This window comes from Colossoma macropomum, unplaced genomic scaffold (assembly GCF_904425465.1).
Source record: "Colossoma macropomum unplaced genomic scaffold, Colossoma_macropomum, whole genome shotgun sequence".
Taxonomy (NCBI): domain Eukaryota; kingdom Metazoa; phylum Chordata; class Actinopteri; order Characiformes; family Serrasalmidae; genus Colossoma; species Colossoma macropomum.
The window spans coordinates 14,589,805-14,609,720 of record NW_023494807.1 but is presented as its reverse complement, the minus strand read 5'-3'; the positions used below and the strand labels follow the sequence as shown (position 1 = coordinate 14,609,720).

Genomic DNA, 19,916 nt, shown 5'->3' with positions numbered 1-19,916 from the left:
ATTTGAGAATTGCAATTTTGTACAAATGTTTCACAAATGAAAATGTAGCCTCATCAACAATGACAAGAAATAGGCCAATGGTCCAACCAATCACTAGCTTGCTCATCTATTGTGCACAAAGCAAAACATGGCACAAAGTGAAAGCTTCAGTTAGAAGGTGTTGTAGTGTAATTTGAAAGAAACACTGATTAGAACATTAAGTTCTGTTCTGATTGGATGCGCTATATTATGGCACAATCAAACAGCACGGCAGGATTAAACACTCTTTATAACGTCTACATGAATGGAGAGGGCTAAACTGTTACTGTCTAAACGAACAGATGTATGTATATGCATTGTTTTTATGACATCAAAAATTCTGAATTCATAACAGGCTGTTTTTGCAGCTTCAAGCTACACTATGTAAGACTTAAGAGTTTGGAGACACACAATGTGCGGCTGTGCTGGGAGCAGATGAATCTGATGATTATGAGTATGCAAAGAGTATGAAAGAGTACAACCTGGCAAACTATTGTCATCATATGTTCACCAGTATAAAGTTGATTTTGCATTTGAGACCTAAACATCAAGCTGGATCTTCTTTTTGAGAACAAAATCTTTTTTTCTGGACCGTGTGGACTGGGCAATGAATGGCACAGTGTGAAACTTTATCAGTGTTAATATACAACATCACACTCTCTTGTTTAAAAAAGAAATTCCTATGATGTGAGCCCTTTACAAAAAAGGAAGAAAAATGAAAGGCTGCATGACACAAACGTACATGACAAGAAATATATAATACATAAAAGATAAGTGAAAGCTGATGATCATGTGTTCCAGAGTCTCTTACCGTCTCTGCTCCAAGTGTTTGCAGTCCTGTGTATGTCCTGTCCAACTGTGGAACAATAAGGAGAAAAAGAATGATCAAGACAGAAAAAGAGACAACGGGCTCACAAGAACTGCAAAGAGACGACTGTTGTTACAACTGCATTCATAACTGAAACATGTTTAAAACAACACTCAACATCAAATACAGCTCTGTCTGTATCAGATGAAGGTATGCTTTCGTTATGCGTGCTCTCTCTCAACCCTCATGACTTCATGTTTACATTTTCAGAGCAAAAAAGTCTCTCTTGTACTTGAAGTGACAAAGGGAATATCAAATGACACATCATAATACTTTTCACTTTCAGCCCAGCAAGTGAGGAGAAAAAACAGTGGGCTGAGCAACAGGTGAGCCAGAGAAACAGGGAGAGAGGGAGAGATGGAAGAAAAGATAGGACAGAGATAGAGGGATCAAGAGAGAGTGAGAGTGAATCAGAGAGAGAGTGCTGTGATGAATAAAAGATAGAGTGAGTGCTGCGCAGGGACTCTGACCTTCAGATGATGGATGATGTCGATGCGTTTGTTCCGCTGGTCTTTAAAGTGGATCTGCACGCGAACCGGAAACTCACCCCAACCCCGCCGCGTTAGGTGAAACGGGGGCTCACTGAACACACACACGCACACACAGGTAAAATAGATTTGGACTGTTAACAACAAACAGGCCTGTTTTACACATACTACACCTCTGCGTAATATGAGCAAGATGGCCACTCACACACAGGACTGCACAATTGTTGTGTTTAAAATCATAATTCTGACATACGACTCTTCAACATACCAATTTTCTAAACGACAACATGCATATGAGAGGTTTTGTTCCAAAACACATTATAGACCACCAAGACATCCAAAGTCATGAGACTAATTAACTGAGGTTATTTAGAGCCCCTGTGTAGAGCTTGTATTGTGACTCTTGCTGAAGAATGCGAGATAAAGCAGATATCTGCAGAGATTTTCTTTGTCCATAGCCATAATGTAATAAAACCTTTTTTTACTCAATAAAATAATCCATGGGTTTTCACTTTTTCTCAGGTTTTTGAACCCCTGGCCATAGAGCATCTTCACAATTACATGGTTATTAAAAAGTTCCTCCAAACAGATAAATAAATCTGTTAATAAATTGCTTTATAAAGGAAAATTGAAATAATAAGTAACATGCAGAGACTTTCGCTGCTTTGCTGCATATTCAGCGAGATATTGTGTTCACATGTGGAATCAAACCTGTAATGTTTTTGGGTGCTGTACCTCACCTTGACATGAAACATTAACAATGATTACAAATCTTTTGTCTAATGTTTCACGTACAAACTATGAAGTTACACAAAGCTAACATGTTCAGTATTACTCTGTAGTCCCTCAAACTTTTTGAACAAGTCTGTGAAGACCGGTGCAGGACAGCAAATGAGGCTGAAGGTAGCTTTGTATTTGCTAGCCTCTTCAAACTTTCTATACCTGCCAAAGCATTCAAGGTAGAACTGAAATTCAAATAAGAAGCTTGCAAACAAGAACCTATCAGCTTTGCAGAAGATAAGAGAGAGCAAACAGTGTTTTTAATCCTTGTTTCACTACCATTAAAATGTTTTGTAAAAGACTTGATACTTCATCGCAGGCCTATTTAATCTTTGTTTTTTTGGTTAAATTTCCTTTTTCCTGATTCTGAACATTTTTGTTGGCTGAAATTTCAATGCATATTGGGGGGGGAGACAAAAACAAAATCTTTTAATTATCATAATTAATTATTATTCATTAATATATTGTATTTATTATTTTTTATATTTCCAATATGTTAAATTAATGAAATAAACAATAATTGGGCATTAAATGTGCTTAAGTGTGTTCTCTGTAGAGGATGTGTACTTGCTTAGAAAACCAACAAAACTTAATGTGAACAGGAGTGGCCAAACTTCTGCATATGACTGTATATCAGTATAAGAAAGGTGGTTACATCTCCCAGGGGTGGTGATATTGAGAAAAATGAGCTGGTTTTGAATATAGGCTTTGAATACCATTTTGCCATATTTTTAATTGTATAGGTAATACACATGTTAAGTTTTTGCTCTACTGAATATGTTTCACTATTGGTACCTATATTTTTCATGTGGGGGTTATGAAGACCATAGATGTCCAAACACTGCAATAAGGAATGAATGATGGAGATACACAGTGTGTGGACATATGTTTGTTTTCCACATAATGAGATGAATCATTTACAGAAGCAAGAAATTAAAGCCTGCCACTGTACTCATATACTCAGCATTACACATACTGAGCATCTCCTCACCATGTGTAACAGAGGTTTGTAAAAAGTTATGAACAGTTCTCGCCACTAGAAGGAGCCCCCAGCATTTTCTTCAGGTAGAGGAGCATAAAACACTGACTATTTTGATAGGTCAGCCAGAGTATACATTGAGTGGAAACAAGTATTCAGACACTTTTGTCATTTAATACACTTGCAACGTATGTGCCCGCTTTAAACTTATAATGTCTTTTGACTTATACATATAATCAAAAAAGCATGTATTCATAAGTATAAACAAAAATATTTTCAGAATACTAAATGTGTTAACTCTCGCAAACCGTCAAACACGCCAGCGTGAACAAATCGCATGACTGGTTCAAGACATCACAGCATAAAATGTCAAGTTGAGCATCCTTCAATCAAAGCGCCAGCTTGAAATGCTATGCTAGATTTTGTTTGATGTTGAAAGACCAATTAAAAATGGAGATAATATAAATTTGATAGAAAAATCATATTTACGTGTGTAAACGTATGAAAAATGTGATAGGGCTGGCATTGCATTTATCATTTATCTTAATATCTGTGTCATTTTTTGGTCATATGAAGGAACAGAAAAAAAATGTCAAACATCATATTGATACAGTATGTTAAAGTGAAAAAATAACTGTTAGGTCATGCAGCTAAAAAAAAAGATACCAAACATTGGCATGGTAAACAAGGCAAAATTGAAAGTATTAAAAAACGGAACAGCCCAAGACTTACAAAGGTTTTACAACAGTAGTACGAAGCTTAAGGCAATTACAGCTTTGAGGCACTTACAGTAAGAAGTAATTATCTTTTACCAGCAACATCGTTCAATTCTGGCCCATTCCTCCCCACAAACAGTCTTTGATTCTCCAAGGTTACCCAAGAAGTTCACTGCTTATTGTTCCCTTTCAACTGTTGTGCCTACTGCTTTCAGGTCACACTGCAACTCTTTGAGTGATTGCTAGCTTCTCTCTCACTTTCTTTATCATTAGTCAAAAAGTGTGTTGTGAAATCATCCATGGTATACTTGTCCAGGATGATTAGCTGTGGTTCCATGAACTTTTACATTGCTGATTACTGAACCAATTGTACTGTCAGAGATGTTTAAGTTCTTTGCTAAGGCTATGTAGCTTTTTCCATTCAAGTGTTGTCCCTGAGAAATTTAGGAAGCTTCTTTATCTTCACCATGACTGCCACTAGTTGCATGAAATCTTCCTGACCAATGGCAACATCTTTTATAATGATATCAGGTGCAAAAGACTTTTTTTTCACAAGCTTACCTCAAACTGCATTGAATGGTTAAGATGCCAGTTGGTGGATACAGGTTTCCACTGCACTTATTAGCTATATTAGCCTTGTAGCTCTAGTGTAAAACTATAGAAGCAACCTTCAGACACCAAATAAGTCATGACTCATCAACAACATTTGGGGTAAAAGTGGAAAATTTTGTACATTCAATTGTCAACAAAATACTCCTTTAACACTGGTGCTCCATTCTACAAAAACTTACAGATTTAGAATTGTTCACAGCAGTAGTGACAGAAACTAGACTCTGAAAAATGTAATGCATCTAAAATCTACCTAAAAGAAAGCGGTTATATGAAGTAGTTACAAAGAAACTGACTGATGCCAAAGACAAGGTTTTTCAATAGTTTTGAGATGGTGGAGAGGTACACGCAGAGCAGTGTAATACCACTATTTTACCATGATCAACACTACATGTAAAAACCCAGAAGACAACTGCTGGTTCACTGATTGTTCTGGATCTTTGTACCTTGTGTACAGCTACTGGCTAGTTGATTTTTATAGTACTAAAAGCAGCCCGAAGTACTGCCAGCGCAAGAAGTTGTTTACATGAAACTGTGCACGGACCGGGTGAACTCAACAACTGCTTGTTAACTTATGCCAATAACAGCATAATTAAAGGACCTGTTATGAATTTCATTGAGGGACTCAATTTCAAAATCCTCCATAAATTTTGAATGTTATTCAAGTGAGGAGATTGGCTGGGCCATGCAAACACCTTGCTTTCTTTTTTAGAATTCAGTCTTGAGTTATTTTAGTTATATGTTTGGGGTTGTTGTCTTGCTGAAACACTCATCTTCTTCCCAGATTCATTTTATTTTGGTCAATTAGATTAAATTCTCCTCTTATAGGTCCCAGTGCTTCACTCCATTTATGTCTCCTTCCATGACTGCATAGAAGCAGACCTATACCATGATGCTCCCATCTCTATACTTCACAGCAGATATGGTGTTCTTGGGATTATAAGTGCAAACTCTCTTTCTCCAAACATCATGAGCTGAATTATTGTTAGAGAGTTCTATTTTTGTTTCTTCGGACCAGAGTTCATTGTTCCAAAAGAGTTCTGTAGCTTTTGGCTTGTAGCTAAAGCCATCATCCATAGGAAATGGCTGGTCATCTGTTGCTCTGTTGCCTGCTAATGTGAATTTAGCATTATTGTACACAGAAGCCCCTAAAAACGTGGGGTATTTGTGCAGATTAAAACCTACCTGACCTCCACCAGGTCGTTGGGTTTGTAGCTGGGGTGAAGGAAAAACCAAACTTTCTTCACAAAGTGGTCGATGCTGGGTTCCTTCCGTGAGCCTCGAACATACACCATCCACTTATGAGTGGACTGGTCATTCTCCTCTCGCTTATCAGGAGCTATGTATCTGAAAGAGAGTGAGAAAGAGAGCCAATAAAGACATAAATAGAAAATGAAAGAGATACAAGGTGACAGGGTAACAATTCAAGAAAACTAGAGAAAGAGATAAAGCAAGTTCAACACTGTTTTTGAAGCCTTCAAAGCCAAAATGCTAAAAAAGATTCCTTTAAGTGGTTTTAGACATCCCTCATCAGCTACTAACATAGTCTGTTTTTCCTTGCCACTTCTTGAACTTCACCTTGTTTGTATAGATGTACAAAAAGTTTTTCAATCATTAAGAGCATAGTAATTGCTTTTTTGCATGCATTTATCTCTTCATCTCTACTGTGATGATGCAATTGATTACTATTATGTCTTTACACATTGGTTCAGACACATGGAGAAATATACTTAAGGTCCAAGTCCAGCACAGTTTGTTGATTTCCCTGCTGTAGCATATCAACTAAACCTGGCATTTCACAGACGTTTGTGGTAATTAACTGTTGTTTTAGCAGGAAAATCAACCTGTGAGGAAGTTCCTCCCAACTTAGCTACATTAACAAGACCCCTGAGGACTCAAGTCAGCTTTGTTGATAAATACCAAAATACATTATCAGTTGTGCAAGATCATTGCTGCAACCAGACTGATATGCATTTATTTCAAGCTTTACTGTAATAAACTACAGACTGATTTGACATCTCATATACATTACTTTGCCCAAAGTATGTGGACACCCTGTCTAATTAGTCGCTTTGACTAACCACAACACTCCCAATACTAACGTGAACATAAAATCAAACACACATCAAAACAATCTCCATAGAAAAACACTGGCAGTAGAATGGTTCATCCTGAAGAGCTCACTGACTTTCAGCATGGTCGGTTATGGGATACCACCTTTCCAGCAACTTGGTTTGTCAAATTCCTGCCCTGTTAGCGCTGGCCCCGTCAACTGAAAGTGCTGTTACTGTGAAGCAGGAACATCTAGGAGCAACAACTGCTCACCTGTGAAGCGGCAGACCAGGCAAACTCACACAACGAGATCACTGAGTGCTGAACCACATAAAACAAAAAATATTCATCCTCAGTTGCAATACTCCCTACAAAAGCCTAAACTGCCTCTGAAAGCAAGGTCAGCTCAAGATCTGTTCATTAAGAGCTTCATGGATTAGTTTTCCATGATCGAGCAGCTGCAAACAAGCCTAAGACCGCCATGTGCAATGCCAAGCAACTACTGGAGTAGTTTAAAGCATACCACCGTTGGACTCTGGAGCAGCAGAAGCACATTCTCTGGAGTTGTGAATCATGCCTAACTAGAGGTGGACGATATGACAAAAATCAAATATTGAAATACTTCAAGATACATATGACATGATATTTAATTTTTCAGACATCTGATCAGTTGGAACTGATAAAAAAGAACCAGTAGCCATTTTTCATTGTTTGGGCTGGGCCCTTAGTTTCAGAGAAGGGAAATCTTATTAACAAAGCAAACAATGACCTTTTACTAAAATTGTTATAATGGCACTATGGTCTGTTTACTACCAGTCTTATTTACATTCCCCTCTTGCATTGATGCCACTGAGCAAAGCAGCTGCCTCCACCATGAGAATAAACACATACTGCCACTCTACTACTCAATGATCAGTCACGGTGTGTTCAGGGATCCTGAATTAAACCATGCAGATTTATGACTGTTTGAGGATTGGCATGGATGCACACCATAGCCTCAGAGGAGCTTTGAGGGCTGTAAATACCCCAATTTTATATTGAAACAGACAGGCTGATTTACATCTTTGTGAAGATAAAGAAACAGGTCTGAGCAGGCCTCTTTCACGTCATTCATGAGCAACCGCTTTTATAAACCTATGCATAAAGGTTACAGATGACACAAAAAAGATTCATGTTAATGTAATGAAACCACTACTAATCTAAACTGCACTGTTAAGACATCTGCATTACTGATCCACATTTCACTTATACTGACTCTGGACCACAGTGGTCAGATTTTGCTAGGAGATTATTGTTTCACAAATGTATTCAGGACTCAGCCTCAAATGTTTCCTCTTCACATAAACTTGCTGGCTCAAAATCTCCACTCCGCAGGTCTTTGAGATAAATTGTAATTGTGTACATGGACAGGGAGAAGCTCACAATCCTAAGAAGTTTCTTCTACCTAAACCTACAAGATTTCACTTCAAAATTTGTCATTTTGTTTCATAAACCATTTACACTGCAATCTAATATTTACAAATCACTGACTGATACTTTATTATGTCTTTTAGCAATAATCCTGTATGCTGTACTTGTAATGAGATAAAATAAAGCCCCAGACTGAAATGAGCCACTCAAACAGAGCTACCAAGTAGAAATGAGCCTAGGATTGCAACAAATATATATGATAATATTCAATAATTTGATTACTAAAACATCACAAAATGGAAAAACCATGAACAGACTCTTTTATGTATCCATGTACTTCTGTGGAGAAACAAACTTTTCACCATCAAGTAAAATACTAGCTTGTCAATTATAGCAAGCAGTTGCCAGCTCTGCACATCACACTATTTGGCACAAATTGCAAGACATTGAAACTCCAACCTGCTATCGTGTTCAGGCATTTATTACCCAGAACAGTACGAAAATTATTCCAATTGCAGTGGGTGATAAAGTCAATGTGGCCGAGCACATGCTGCAGCATACGGCAGTTTTTAGCCGCATAAAAACCTTGATCACTTCCACATTCACTGACAGGAGTTAACTAAAAAGATTTTAACGACGATGGTTAAAAACATGCTGTTTCCTTTGCTTATTTATTGAGATGATTATTTGATTATTTATCAGAGACGTTTCATTATCAGAGACCATTATGATCTTTGGGCCCTCAGGCAGCACTGCATTAAAAACAGACACGATTCTGTAGTGGAAAATCACTGCATGGGTTCAGGAACACTTCCGCAAACCACTGCCTATGAACACAGTTCATCAATGCATCCACAAATGTAAGTCAAAACTCTTCCATGCTAAGAAAAAAACATATACAAACAGGATCCAGAAACACTGTTGCCTTCTTTGGGCCTGAGCTCATTTAAGATGGGCTGAGGCAAAATGGAACAGCATCCTGTGGTCCAACAAATTAAAATATGCAATTCTTTTTGAAAATCATGGACATCGCATCTTCCAGGCTAAAGACAACCCAGCTTGTTATCAGCACACAGTTCAAAAGCCCTAGTGCACTTACACACCTGTGAAGGCACCAATAATGCTGAACTGTTATATACAGGTTTTGGCAACATATGCTGCCATCCAGACGTCTTTTTCAGGGACGGCCTTGCTTATTTCAGCAAGACAATGTAAAACCACATTCTGCACGTATAACAACAGCATGGCTCCATAGTAAAAGTGTCCAGGAGCCAAACTGGCCAGCCTGCAGTACAGACCTGTCACCCACTGAAAACATTTTGCACATTATGAAACGAAAAATACGATAAAGGAGACCCCGAACAGCTGAAATGCTATATCAAGCAGGAATAGAAAAACCTTTCACTTTCAAAACTATAGCAATTGGTTTCCTCAGCTCCCAAACACTTACAGAGTGTTGTTAAAAAGTGATGCAACACAGTGGTAAACATGGTCCTGTCCCGTGATCAAATCAAATTCAAAATGGGCAGATATTTAAAAAAAAAATAAATATAATAAAATTGCTCAGTATAAACATTTGATATAATGTCTTTGCACTATTTTCAAGTAAATGTATGGTTTACATGATTTGCATTCTGTTTTTATGTACATTTTGCAGTGTCTAAACATTTTTGGAAACGGGTTCTATGTGGAGCTTTTCTAATTCTTATAAAATATTAAATTATCTGAAATTATATTCAATGGACTATACAAAAATGAATTTTTTTGACAGCTGCAGCCAAAAATGTGTCCAGCAGCCAAGCAAGAAAGGACAAAGCAAAGTGCCATACTTTGAAACGTTGCCCACGATGATAGTTTTCTTCACATAGAGTCGTGATGCCTCCTCTCCTGTGGTGTGGTATGTGACGTGTTGGTCTACAGATGATGGCACACCAAATGTGTCCTGTTGAGAGAGAAAAATTAAGATTAGGAAAAGAAAGAATAAACAAAAAGATAAACAAGGAAAAGAGATAAAGAAAGTAACTCAAACAGTATTTATACAATACAGAGTCACATTTTTTCTACTATCCAATCTTACTACTCCTAAAATCTACACCTTAACTACGTGGAGTGTGCAATATTAAACATTTCCAACCTGCCCAAGTCATCTGCTCAGGCACCATTGTGTTCTAGTGTTTATGGTAGCTGTAGTCCATCAGGTAATATGAAAACTAAAGAACAAATCCAGATGTTTGTAAACAAAGGGCCAAAAAGTTATTTCATTTGGATGTCATACATAAAGCCAGCAATGATTTGGGATTTTACTGTTTGCCTGCTAAAAAAAGAAGCCCTCCCAAAAGACTTCTCTGGTTTCAGAAGCTGAGGTACCTTCTTCTGTGCCTTCTGCCTACTGATAATTTTACTATTAGATAAACTATTTCCTTTTACGTTTTTAAATTTATGATTCCAATCGTATGTGCATTGCTGCTGGTATGGGTTTTCTTGCCATCAAACTTTCAAAAAACACTATTTACGTGCTAATGACAGCCCTTGTGAAAAATCAAATTACTGAAGAGGAAACGAATTCTCTGTACATTTCACAAAATGAACATTAAAATACAAAACTTTTAGAAGCTACCGTTTCTCAGTGTTAAAATGATAATTTGATCTACTTACTGATATTTACACTTTTTAGAGGCAATTTATGCAATTTAAAAAACTGATGTGTTACAGCACCTGCAACTTTTATAGTACCACCGCAACATGCTTTAAATGTTTACTTAGAACTCGTAGTCACTTATATGGCATGACTATAACAAAAGTCACGGTCAGAATAAATACTGATTACTGGTACAACACACTCAGCACCAGACACATGCCAGTTCTTGGCTTCCCACCTTGCCCGTGTTCCGACCGGGTCTGCCTGCCTGCCGGCTGGACTCCTCTGCTCTCCAACCTTGGCTGTCCCTCTCAGAAGGATCTGTTGTCTCTCCATGCTGGCTCAGAGACTCAGGCTCCGAGTGACCCACAGAGGGCGCTTCTGAGCCCTGGTTCAGAGGGGATGAGGAACGCGAGGGCGACTCCAGGAAGCGTTTGATAGCAGGGTGATTCAGAGCAGACGAATCACTCTTGGAGGGCTGTGAGGGTAAGAAAGTACCAGAGTCAATGCTTCACACAAATGCTGAGAAGTCCAAAGCACTGTACGGTTCAGCAATTACCCAGCACAGTAACTGCTAAGGGTGGGGGAAAAATCGATTCTTAGATGCATCGCAATGCGGACGTGGACGATTCTGAATCGATTCACAAATGTCAAAAATTTATTTTCTAAATTTTAATTGATAACGCAATGTTGACGGAAAGCAAAAGGCGGATCTGTGCAAAGTGCAGAAGTGCAGTGCCTGGGCAGTCTGTGGCACACACTACATTAAAAGCTAGTGCAGGGGTTGGCAACCCAAATGTTAGTAAGAGTCATTTTGTCCTTTCAACAAAAATCAAACCACCTTGGGAGCCACAACATTTTGAGTTCATTTTGCCATCTTGGCTGTAAATATGTCTCAGTACGTACTAATGTCCTAGTGTAGGCTGAAAATATAATACAAACAAAAAACACAGACTTACTTTGCTCTGCTTTAAGCTTTAGCTCAACTATAGCCACTTTTCTTGCATCACCAGCATGAAACTTTTCCACAAAAGTAGAGAAGTTTCTTGTAAAATGTTTCTCAATGTTCTACTTTTTACCAGACTGAAGTCGCTCCTCATTTAGCACCTTCTTGTTTGAATTTTCCTGTTCCACCTTAATGTTCCACCAGAATGTAACTGCTGCACCATTTAAGGTGGAACGGGAGAATTCAAACGAGAAGCTGGAGAACGAGAAACTGACTTTCAGGTCGTTTTTTTTTTTTTTTGTGTTTGACATTTTCTCGTTGCAGATTAAATGTGTGAGGAAACCAGCTGGAGTGATTATAAATGCAAATAAGTCTATTTGCCTCCAAATTATCGATGTTCGTCTGAAATCTTTCTCTTTGCCTTTTCATCTTTCTCTTTAGCTACTAGCTAGGCGAACTAGCAGTTACAGGCTACATTAATTCCAGCGTTTAATATCTTTTATTGTTAAACTGTATTTGAACTATCAGCAGAGCTTTATTTTACTCTAAAGGAGGATTATTTTATTTTTACCTAGAAATCTAATTCTGCTGTGGAGCCACACAAGGACAGTAAAAGAGCCACAGGTTGCCGAGCCTTGAGCTAGCGTATTGAAGCACTTTGGCTTATATGGAGTTAAGGGGGAAACCATATCACATGTTTCCACCCATTTTCCACCCAGCTGTAGTTGCTGATAACCAGAGGACCATCAAGCAAGTGATGTCAGAGCTTCCACCCAACTTGGAAAGGACAAAGCGAACTACAAACACTATTGCAACGTTTATTGCTAAGTATTTGCATCCGTATTCAGTCTTTGAGAACCAGGGCTTTCGCGCTATGTTGCACACTTCAGAGCCGAGATACAGCTTCCCATCTCGAAGATATTTTACTGACACGGCAGACCACCACCCCCCACCCCCTGCCCTCTCTACAACGAGTCCAAAACCAAAGTTATGCAATCACTGAAGAAAACTGGTAGACTAACTGTAACATGCGCTGCGTGGACATCTATTGCCACAGGATCTTATGTCACTGTAACTGCGCATTTTATCGCAGATGAGTGGCAGCCAGCGTCTCATGCTCCAAATAAGAGCAGTGAATGAGAGCCTTCCAGTTCACTTGGCACATCAGTGCCATCTGATTTATTAATAAAAGTAATTGGAAGTACATTCATTATGGATTATTACAAATACTTTGCTCACACAGAGAGAAAAAAAAAATCCTGTATAAAAAAAAAGATGCATCAAGATGAATCACATCGCAGCAATCTGAATCGGAATTGAATCGTGAGGTGCCTAGAGATTCCCACCCCTAGTAACTGCACAATACTCTTAACACACAACACATTTAATCCAACTCACTCAGGGCTTGATAATTACCTGAAGAGTTAGCTATGGTGCAGCATGGAACAGGTGAAACTGAGTGCAACGAGTCCTCGGAAAGTATGTTTGCTGAAGTCTTTTCTGTGACATTGTACCCTTTTCATTTGGTTTGGTTTGTTTCACATTGTAGGCGCTAAAGCACACCAAATTATACCTGCTGAGGATTAAATGAGGAACATGGCATGGACAAGCACTCTGTCATCTTCATGCTTGCCTCTACTAGTGCCAAAATACAGAATACTGTTTTGATTTAACCAATCAGGTGCTAATGTCTGGCCCCTCAACTACGCAGTCCATGTGCCAAAATGTCCCAAATGTATTTGTGGAACTGTAGACATTTGCGTGAGTGCGCACAACACACAACAGGATAGTGTATTATTTCATATCAACATAATCAGTGTTAGCTTCTAAGTAAATACAGCTAGGAATCAAGGCAGCTAATCAGTGAAATTGGCCACTTTAGCCTTGTACTTTAGTAGCTGCATAACGTGAACAATTGTTAGTCGCAATTATTTACACAGAAATTTATCATCAGCTAAAATTTCATGATCGTGACAGGCCTAGACGCTGTAAAGTGTCTGTTCCTGCATATGCAAAACTATGATGGAAGATTAGCTACAGTGACAGAAATTGCATGAATTTCACATTAATACGCACCAGATTTCAGTGCTCAGTCTAGCACATTAGGAATGGACCTGAACGTATCATGATCCAATATACTAACATATGCTAATGAGAGAATATGCTACATTTCTATGAGAGGCAGCTACAGATGCCAAACCAGCATCAACTGGCTCTTGTTAAGGGCAGTATGAGCAGTCAAGCCAAGACGGACAGAGAATTTGTCTCTCAACCCCTATTCCCTCAGTCCCCACTGGTGTTGAATGTGAGGTTTAGTCCAGAGCCCGTGCCTTCAGTGGTGAGCTGAGGTCAATGAGGCTATGCCAGGGAGTCGTTGACGGGACTCAGGCTACTTCCTGCAGCTCTTGTCAGAGCCTGTCACAGAGAATTATGAAAAGCGACAGGAAACTTGCTTACAGCTACACAGAATGCCTTTGCTAACGTGGCTAACTTGCTTGAAATGTCTGGACTGTGGAGTAAGCTGTTGGCTAAAATAAACAAATAAACAAATAAACAAATGATTAAATAACACTGGTATTTAAAATTACGACTTTGTCAAATTTATATTCCACATCTATCCAATAAAAAGACAGGACCTTTCTGATTATTCAAGTTATGGTGGGACCGTGTAGGCATTGTAGTGCAGGGAAAGGGGCCTTCTTAATGAGTGTTGAAGTTTAGTGGCAGTGTTGAGTTCTGGTGCCATTTTCAGTAGTTTCTTGGGCACAACAATTACACATAAAACTAGTTAACAATTTCTAAGGTAACATGGTTGATTTTTTTGTGTTTTAATGTATGCCTTTAGGGCTACTTTAAGAGAAAAAAAAGCAGACATCTGTGAGATCAGCATTACCTCAGAAACCTTGGGCAGGCCAGCACTGGCATAGTATGTGGCTACGATGCAGGCCCTTAGCTTGTCCATCATCCTTCTTGCCTCATTTAGACGCTGGGAAGAAAACAAGTTGTCAGATTTATGAAGTCAAATTACAGTTATATTTCACACCAATTGCCATTTTTTTAAAGCAACAGTTTGGCCAAAACTAAAATTACTATTATAGTTATTATAACACAATTTACCCTCAATCCAAATGCAAAATGAATGTTTATAGATAACAGCATGTCATACAGTGTCAGAAGTCACATAAGGAAGTCTACTTCAGATTTAGGCAGGTATGTAATAATGGCATGCATTCTGCACAATGCTTATTATCGGGGGGATAAACTTGTATTTCTTGTTAGCTACATGAGCCTCACAGCTCCAACTAAAGAAGTAAACTTCACCAAATATGTCTTGGCTAATCTGTCAGTCAGAAATATGTCTTGGCTACATTTAAAGTTAGAGCTAAAGTTTGTAAAACTTGAAAACAGATTTTGCATTGATCTATCACTTTCAGAAACAGTGAGAGGGACAGAAGATGAAGTTTAGCTGAGACCAATAAAAACTGTCCAATGCCCCTTTAATAGCAAATACATTTATTTGTTTGACTAATGATTATTTGAATGACTGTCAATAAATGTAGATTTTATTAAAGGGAAACTATCCCACGCACTCTAAAATAATGGAAGATGTAACCGTTACAACTGATGCCATTTTGAATGCCATTTTGAATATTACCCCAGTAACACTGGGAATTCTTGCATATAGTCTTCATGTTTTGAATACTGACAGATGTACAGGATTTCTCACACACTATTCCCATTTGAAAACATTTAAATGTAGTTTCGATCATTTGCATTGGCTTTTTTTCCCTGAATGAACTAGTTACATTTTTTGCCCTTAGGAAAATGGAACGTGCTCAGCATACAGGACCATTCAAAAGACAAAGAGTTGCCTTCACTGTTTAATTTCCAGACAAGACGTCCATTAAGAACAATGTATTCATTTTTCATTCATTTTCCTTTGAAACTCAAAGGAAAATAAGTAAAAAACTGGAGTGAGTCAACTGTACAAGACCTGGCAAACCACCAAAACTCTCCCCGTCAGATGCACAGTATTTAAAGCTTTCAAGAGGTAGGAGAAAATAAGCTCCACTGCTGCTTCAGATCTGAAAAAATCCACAGGTGTTTCTGTCCATCCTTCTACTTTGAGAAAGCAACTCAACACTTTGGGTCTGAAAAGATGTGCACCTGTTTAAGAAGATGTTACTGTAATGAAAAAAAAGAATGGGCCTCATTCACCAATATTTTCCTAAGTTGTTTTTGAGAAATGTCCTAAGAAAAAGTCTAAGTCAGATTAGTAACGTGTTCTTAAATTTCAGAATTGTTCGGACCTTTGTGCCCCAGTGTGCTCATAGACTGAACGAATCGCAAATAAGAAAACACTGGTGAATGTCGGAATCTTGAAAACTGCGTAAGTGGGTTTTAAGAAATTTGTTCATAAGAACGGTTGGTGAAAGAGACCCAACATTTGCAAATCAAACAAAAAAACTGCTGGTGCTCTAAGAACAACAGACTGACAACCCAAGACCTCAGCATCATTGAATGTGTTTGGGATTACTTAGACTGTGAAAAGCAGAAAATGCAACCAACTTCTAAGACTGAACTTTGGAGGTGTGAAAAAAAATATATTCTTGCAGATTTACTTAAAAAACTGAAAGCAAGTCACCTGAAAAAAATGCTGGAGTGATGGACACACTGAGTACTGAAAAACCTAGTATATTTAATAGTTGAGGCTTTTCTGTGATTCTGTTAAATATATGTTTCATGCTTTTATCCAGCACTGAAAAAATATCCATTTAACATGAACAGCCATTATGTTTATGTTTCATGCTTTTATCCAGCGCTGAAAAAATAAACATAATGGCTGTACATGTTGAATGGATATTAAATAAATGAAAGGTGGTCTCTGACTTTTGTATTACACAGTATTATATATTCCAAAGCTTTAAACAAAGCATGCTATAATATACGTGTTACCTTTGCGAAACACACATTACGAAAACAGCCTACCTGAACATATAATGTACAACTGATCAGTCTAAACTAATTAAATAATTGTAAATAATGTAAATTACTGAAATAATGCTAATAATAAGTATCATAACTGTTTTTATTACTGTTATGCACTGAACCCGCTCCATGCTTGTATCATTGAGGAGCTTCTACTTCAAACATTACAGTGCAGTCTTTTGAGTCACAGCTTTATCACATCATTTTCTGTACTACTGTGGATAAACGCTTATTTTGGAGCCATATAGTGATTTACAAGCCTGTGAATCAAACAACAGACCGTCCTTACTCTCTAGAAGAAAAATACAGCTCAGGTGGGCCTTTATTTTGGACTAAAATCAGCCCAAAATGTGTGGAAGTGAATGGAGAGCTTCTCTCAAATGGTCCTCACGTGCCTAAGTAGCTCACTTCCAGGACAGGCAAAAGCTGGGTGTCTGATCTGGTCTGACTTAGGCTGACAATTACTAGAACAGGCAGTGCAGTGGATTACCTGGCCGATGACTTCAATCTCATGCTCTTTGTTCTTCATCTCCAGCGCAAACTGGTCTCTGATGATGGCTTCAATCTTCTGTACAGTGGCATCGCGAGCTGATATACAAAAGCAGAACACTTCATTAGATATGTAGTTTTACTGTCTAATAATTTTATAATTAAGTGTCAACGTGGACTGAAAACACAACACTAAAGAAAAGTAAAATAACACCAGTCAATGGCAGACAACAGTTTTTCCACTCTTTTCTAATACCAGGCAAGCAAATTCAAGGGACTTACCATTCTGTTCAAGAACTTTGCTTCTCTTGCTCTCCTGCACTTGTGTGATGTCCTCGTAGTCTGGGTCCTTATCTTCGATTTTCCTTTTAACTCCAGACATGTCTGCTCATCCAAAAGGTCTTAGACAGACAGGTGCAAAGAAGAACAGCTCTGTTGAACTTAACTTGTCAACACACTTTGTATACACAGGTTTGTTTCAAAAGTGAAATTAGATTTTAATAAACAAACACAAAAATGAATCCATATTGGAGCAGAAAACCCGTCTATACAAGTTGCCAAGAATTCTGCTGGCAAACTGACTTTTATTAGTTATCAGGCATATTGAGAGCATTATTGTTGTGATTGTAACGTTAGCTAGCTAACCTAAGTATTTAGCTTCTGAGGCTTAAACTAAGCTAACGGCTGCGGCTATCCTGCAAACAGTGCGTTTTACGCGAACACAAATGATGAATTTACACCATTAAACCATAACACAGTAAACGTAGCATTCTATCATTTACAGTAAATTTGATTTTTTTTTCAAAAAACAGCCTAATGTGGACGCTCGTTCCATGGCTTAACAACTAGCTAGCAACGTGATTTAGCTTCTGGTGTCCAGCGCGACCTAGACCATGCCTTAAGCCGAAAACAACGCGCACACTTCGGCTTCACGTCTCAGGAAAGCTCGGTGAAGTCCTGAGGCCTATAGCTTAGCAAGCCGTTAGCGTTCCACACGCTACTCCGTAACCAAAACAAAATAATTGGAGAAGAATTTAGGCTTAATACCGTCTCTTGTGCACAGTCTATTTGTAATTGCACGTAGAGGTCTAAGGACTTCAATAAGAGCAGGCAGCTGAGCTGAACATACCTGTCACACCGCAGGAAAACAGAAACCAGTTGAGCGAAGTGCTTAAAGCGCTTAGAAAGTTAGATTGCCAGCCGGTTCAGTAAGCTCAGACTGAAGCGTTTACTACTTGTAATCTCCTTCCAAGAGTGTGTTTCTTTTAGTCATGGCCTCGCAGGAGACAATGCACGGGAGACAGAATTTATTGTTAGTATTTTGTTTTGTATTGACGGTTGTTTCTGCCCAAGCTAACACTGGATATCAGTCCATCTGTGCTAACACCATAGACATGGGCAGAACTAGGCCTTGCGATTTAGGACAATCTCCTGAAGATGGTGACAGAAGTTCGCACATTGTGCTGTGATTCACTGAACACCTAAGCTTCAGCTTCACAGTGTTTCTGACAAGACTCGGTTTGTTTAACTTTTTTTTTAATAAACTTTAACTTTAATAAAGCTGAATGCTTTAATTCCACTACAGTCTACGCTAGGTTTTTCAGCAGGGAAATTTATATAGAAGAGGACAATAAAAAACAATAGACATCGGAACTACCTTAAAATTCTATAGGATAGTACACTTAACTACAGAAGATAGTATAGTAAAACCATGGACTATATATATATACATATATATGTATATATATGTATATATATATATACATAGTATTACTTTATACTGCACTTTAGTATAGACAATATATACCTTGTTGAAGAAGGATCATTTGAAACAAACAACACTATATATATATATAAACAACCTTTTTTTTACTGTTTTAAGAACTAAATACAGCCCGACTAAGCATAAGCAAAGCATCACGGGAACCAAACCATGCTCTCATGCCACATTGCCCCACATTGCCAAGTGACCCTGCTGCTTACCAGTCCCACCAGACAAAGTTGGGGATCATGATCCTCCCAGGTCCCTGGTAAACAATGAGGGGCTGCTGAAGCTGCTGGGGAGCGTTGGCAGCATTCTGGCAATGCCAGGGAGTCTGGAAGGGATCTCGCTGTGGCTGGGGAGCATCAGGTCCTGAGGGGCATTGCTCAGGAGGGCCCTCAGGACTATGGTGCCCTTCCCAATCCTCCAGATAAAGAGCCAGGCAGTCCCGAAGCAACACCATGTAGCGCTGGGTTTTGGTGTGTACCCGATACACCACATCTGGAAGCCTTTCCACCGTAAGACAGGGTCCCGTCCACCTCAGCCATAGTTCCGCTTTTGCTGAAACCCCGTTTGGATTAGGTGCTCCCTCTGCTCACCCTTCCTGCCAGCCTGGGTGCCTGGACAGCCCATCAGTGTTGGCAGTGTTGGCATGACTTCTGCCTGGTGCACCGTGTCTACTGAAACCCCATACACCAACAGCCCAGGGCCTGCTGGTTGCACATCAAACCCCAAAATGCATGCCTCACCCACCTCCACTACATAGAACCAGCGGTGTAAATTTCTGCCACTAATCTTGAATGTCACCTGTTGCTTGCCATAAATCCAGACAGTCTGTCCCGTTATGGTCTCCATTATTACCTTTTTTGACTGTCAGGAACTCCCTGGCTTAATAATGCTGACTATCTAGCCAGTGTCTGCTAGGTCCTTTAACTCATGCCATCCATCTGGCATGGAACCATAAGCTGCTGGTGCCAACCAGCGCCTCTGCAAGCATTGAGCCTTCAGGTACCCAGCTGCTTACAGACATGGCATGTTGCCCTGGAAGCTCACCAGGGTGGCTGTGAGACTGTGCCAAGTTACCATAACGCTGGCCAGGAGATCCAGCAGTACCGGCTGGCCCTTCTAGTGCACCATACGGGTGACTCCAGCCTCTGTGTTCGCCGAGTCAT

General features: G+C 39.0%; 1 protein-coding gene across 2 annotated transcripts in view; it reads right to left on the bottom strand.

Moving 5' to 3' along the window:
• Positions 1 to 18,368, bottom strand: part of yeats2 (YEATS domain containing 2) — a 79,277-nt gene extending 60,909 nt beyond the window's left edge. For both annotated transcript variants that reach the window (XM_036556167.1, XM_036556168.1), the window contains exons 1-9: positions 18,112 to 18,368; positions 17,265 to 17,383; positions 16,984 to 17,081; positions 14,398 to 14,490; positions 10,797 to 11,036; positions 9,750 to 9,862; positions 5,644 to 5,805; positions 1,357 to 1,468; positions 830 to 874 (exon numbers count right to left, since the gene is read on the bottom strand). In XM_036556167.1, coding sequence (XP_036412060.1) covers positions 830 to 874; positions 1,357 to 1,468; positions 5,644 to 5,805; positions 9,750 to 9,862; positions 10,797 to 11,036; positions 14,398 to 14,490; positions 16,984 to 17,081; positions 17,265 to 17,364 — 963 coding nt within the window. In that variant the 5' untranslated portion in view covers positions 17,365 to 17,383; positions 18,112 to 18,368. The remainder of the gene's footprint in view (positions 1 to 829; positions 875 to 1,356; positions 1,469 to 5,643; positions 5,806 to 9,749; positions 9,863 to 10,796; positions 11,037 to 14,397; positions 14,491 to 16,983; positions 17,082 to 17,264; positions 17,384 to 18,111) is intronic.
• Positions 18,369 to 19,916: the final 1,548 nt, after the last annotated feature.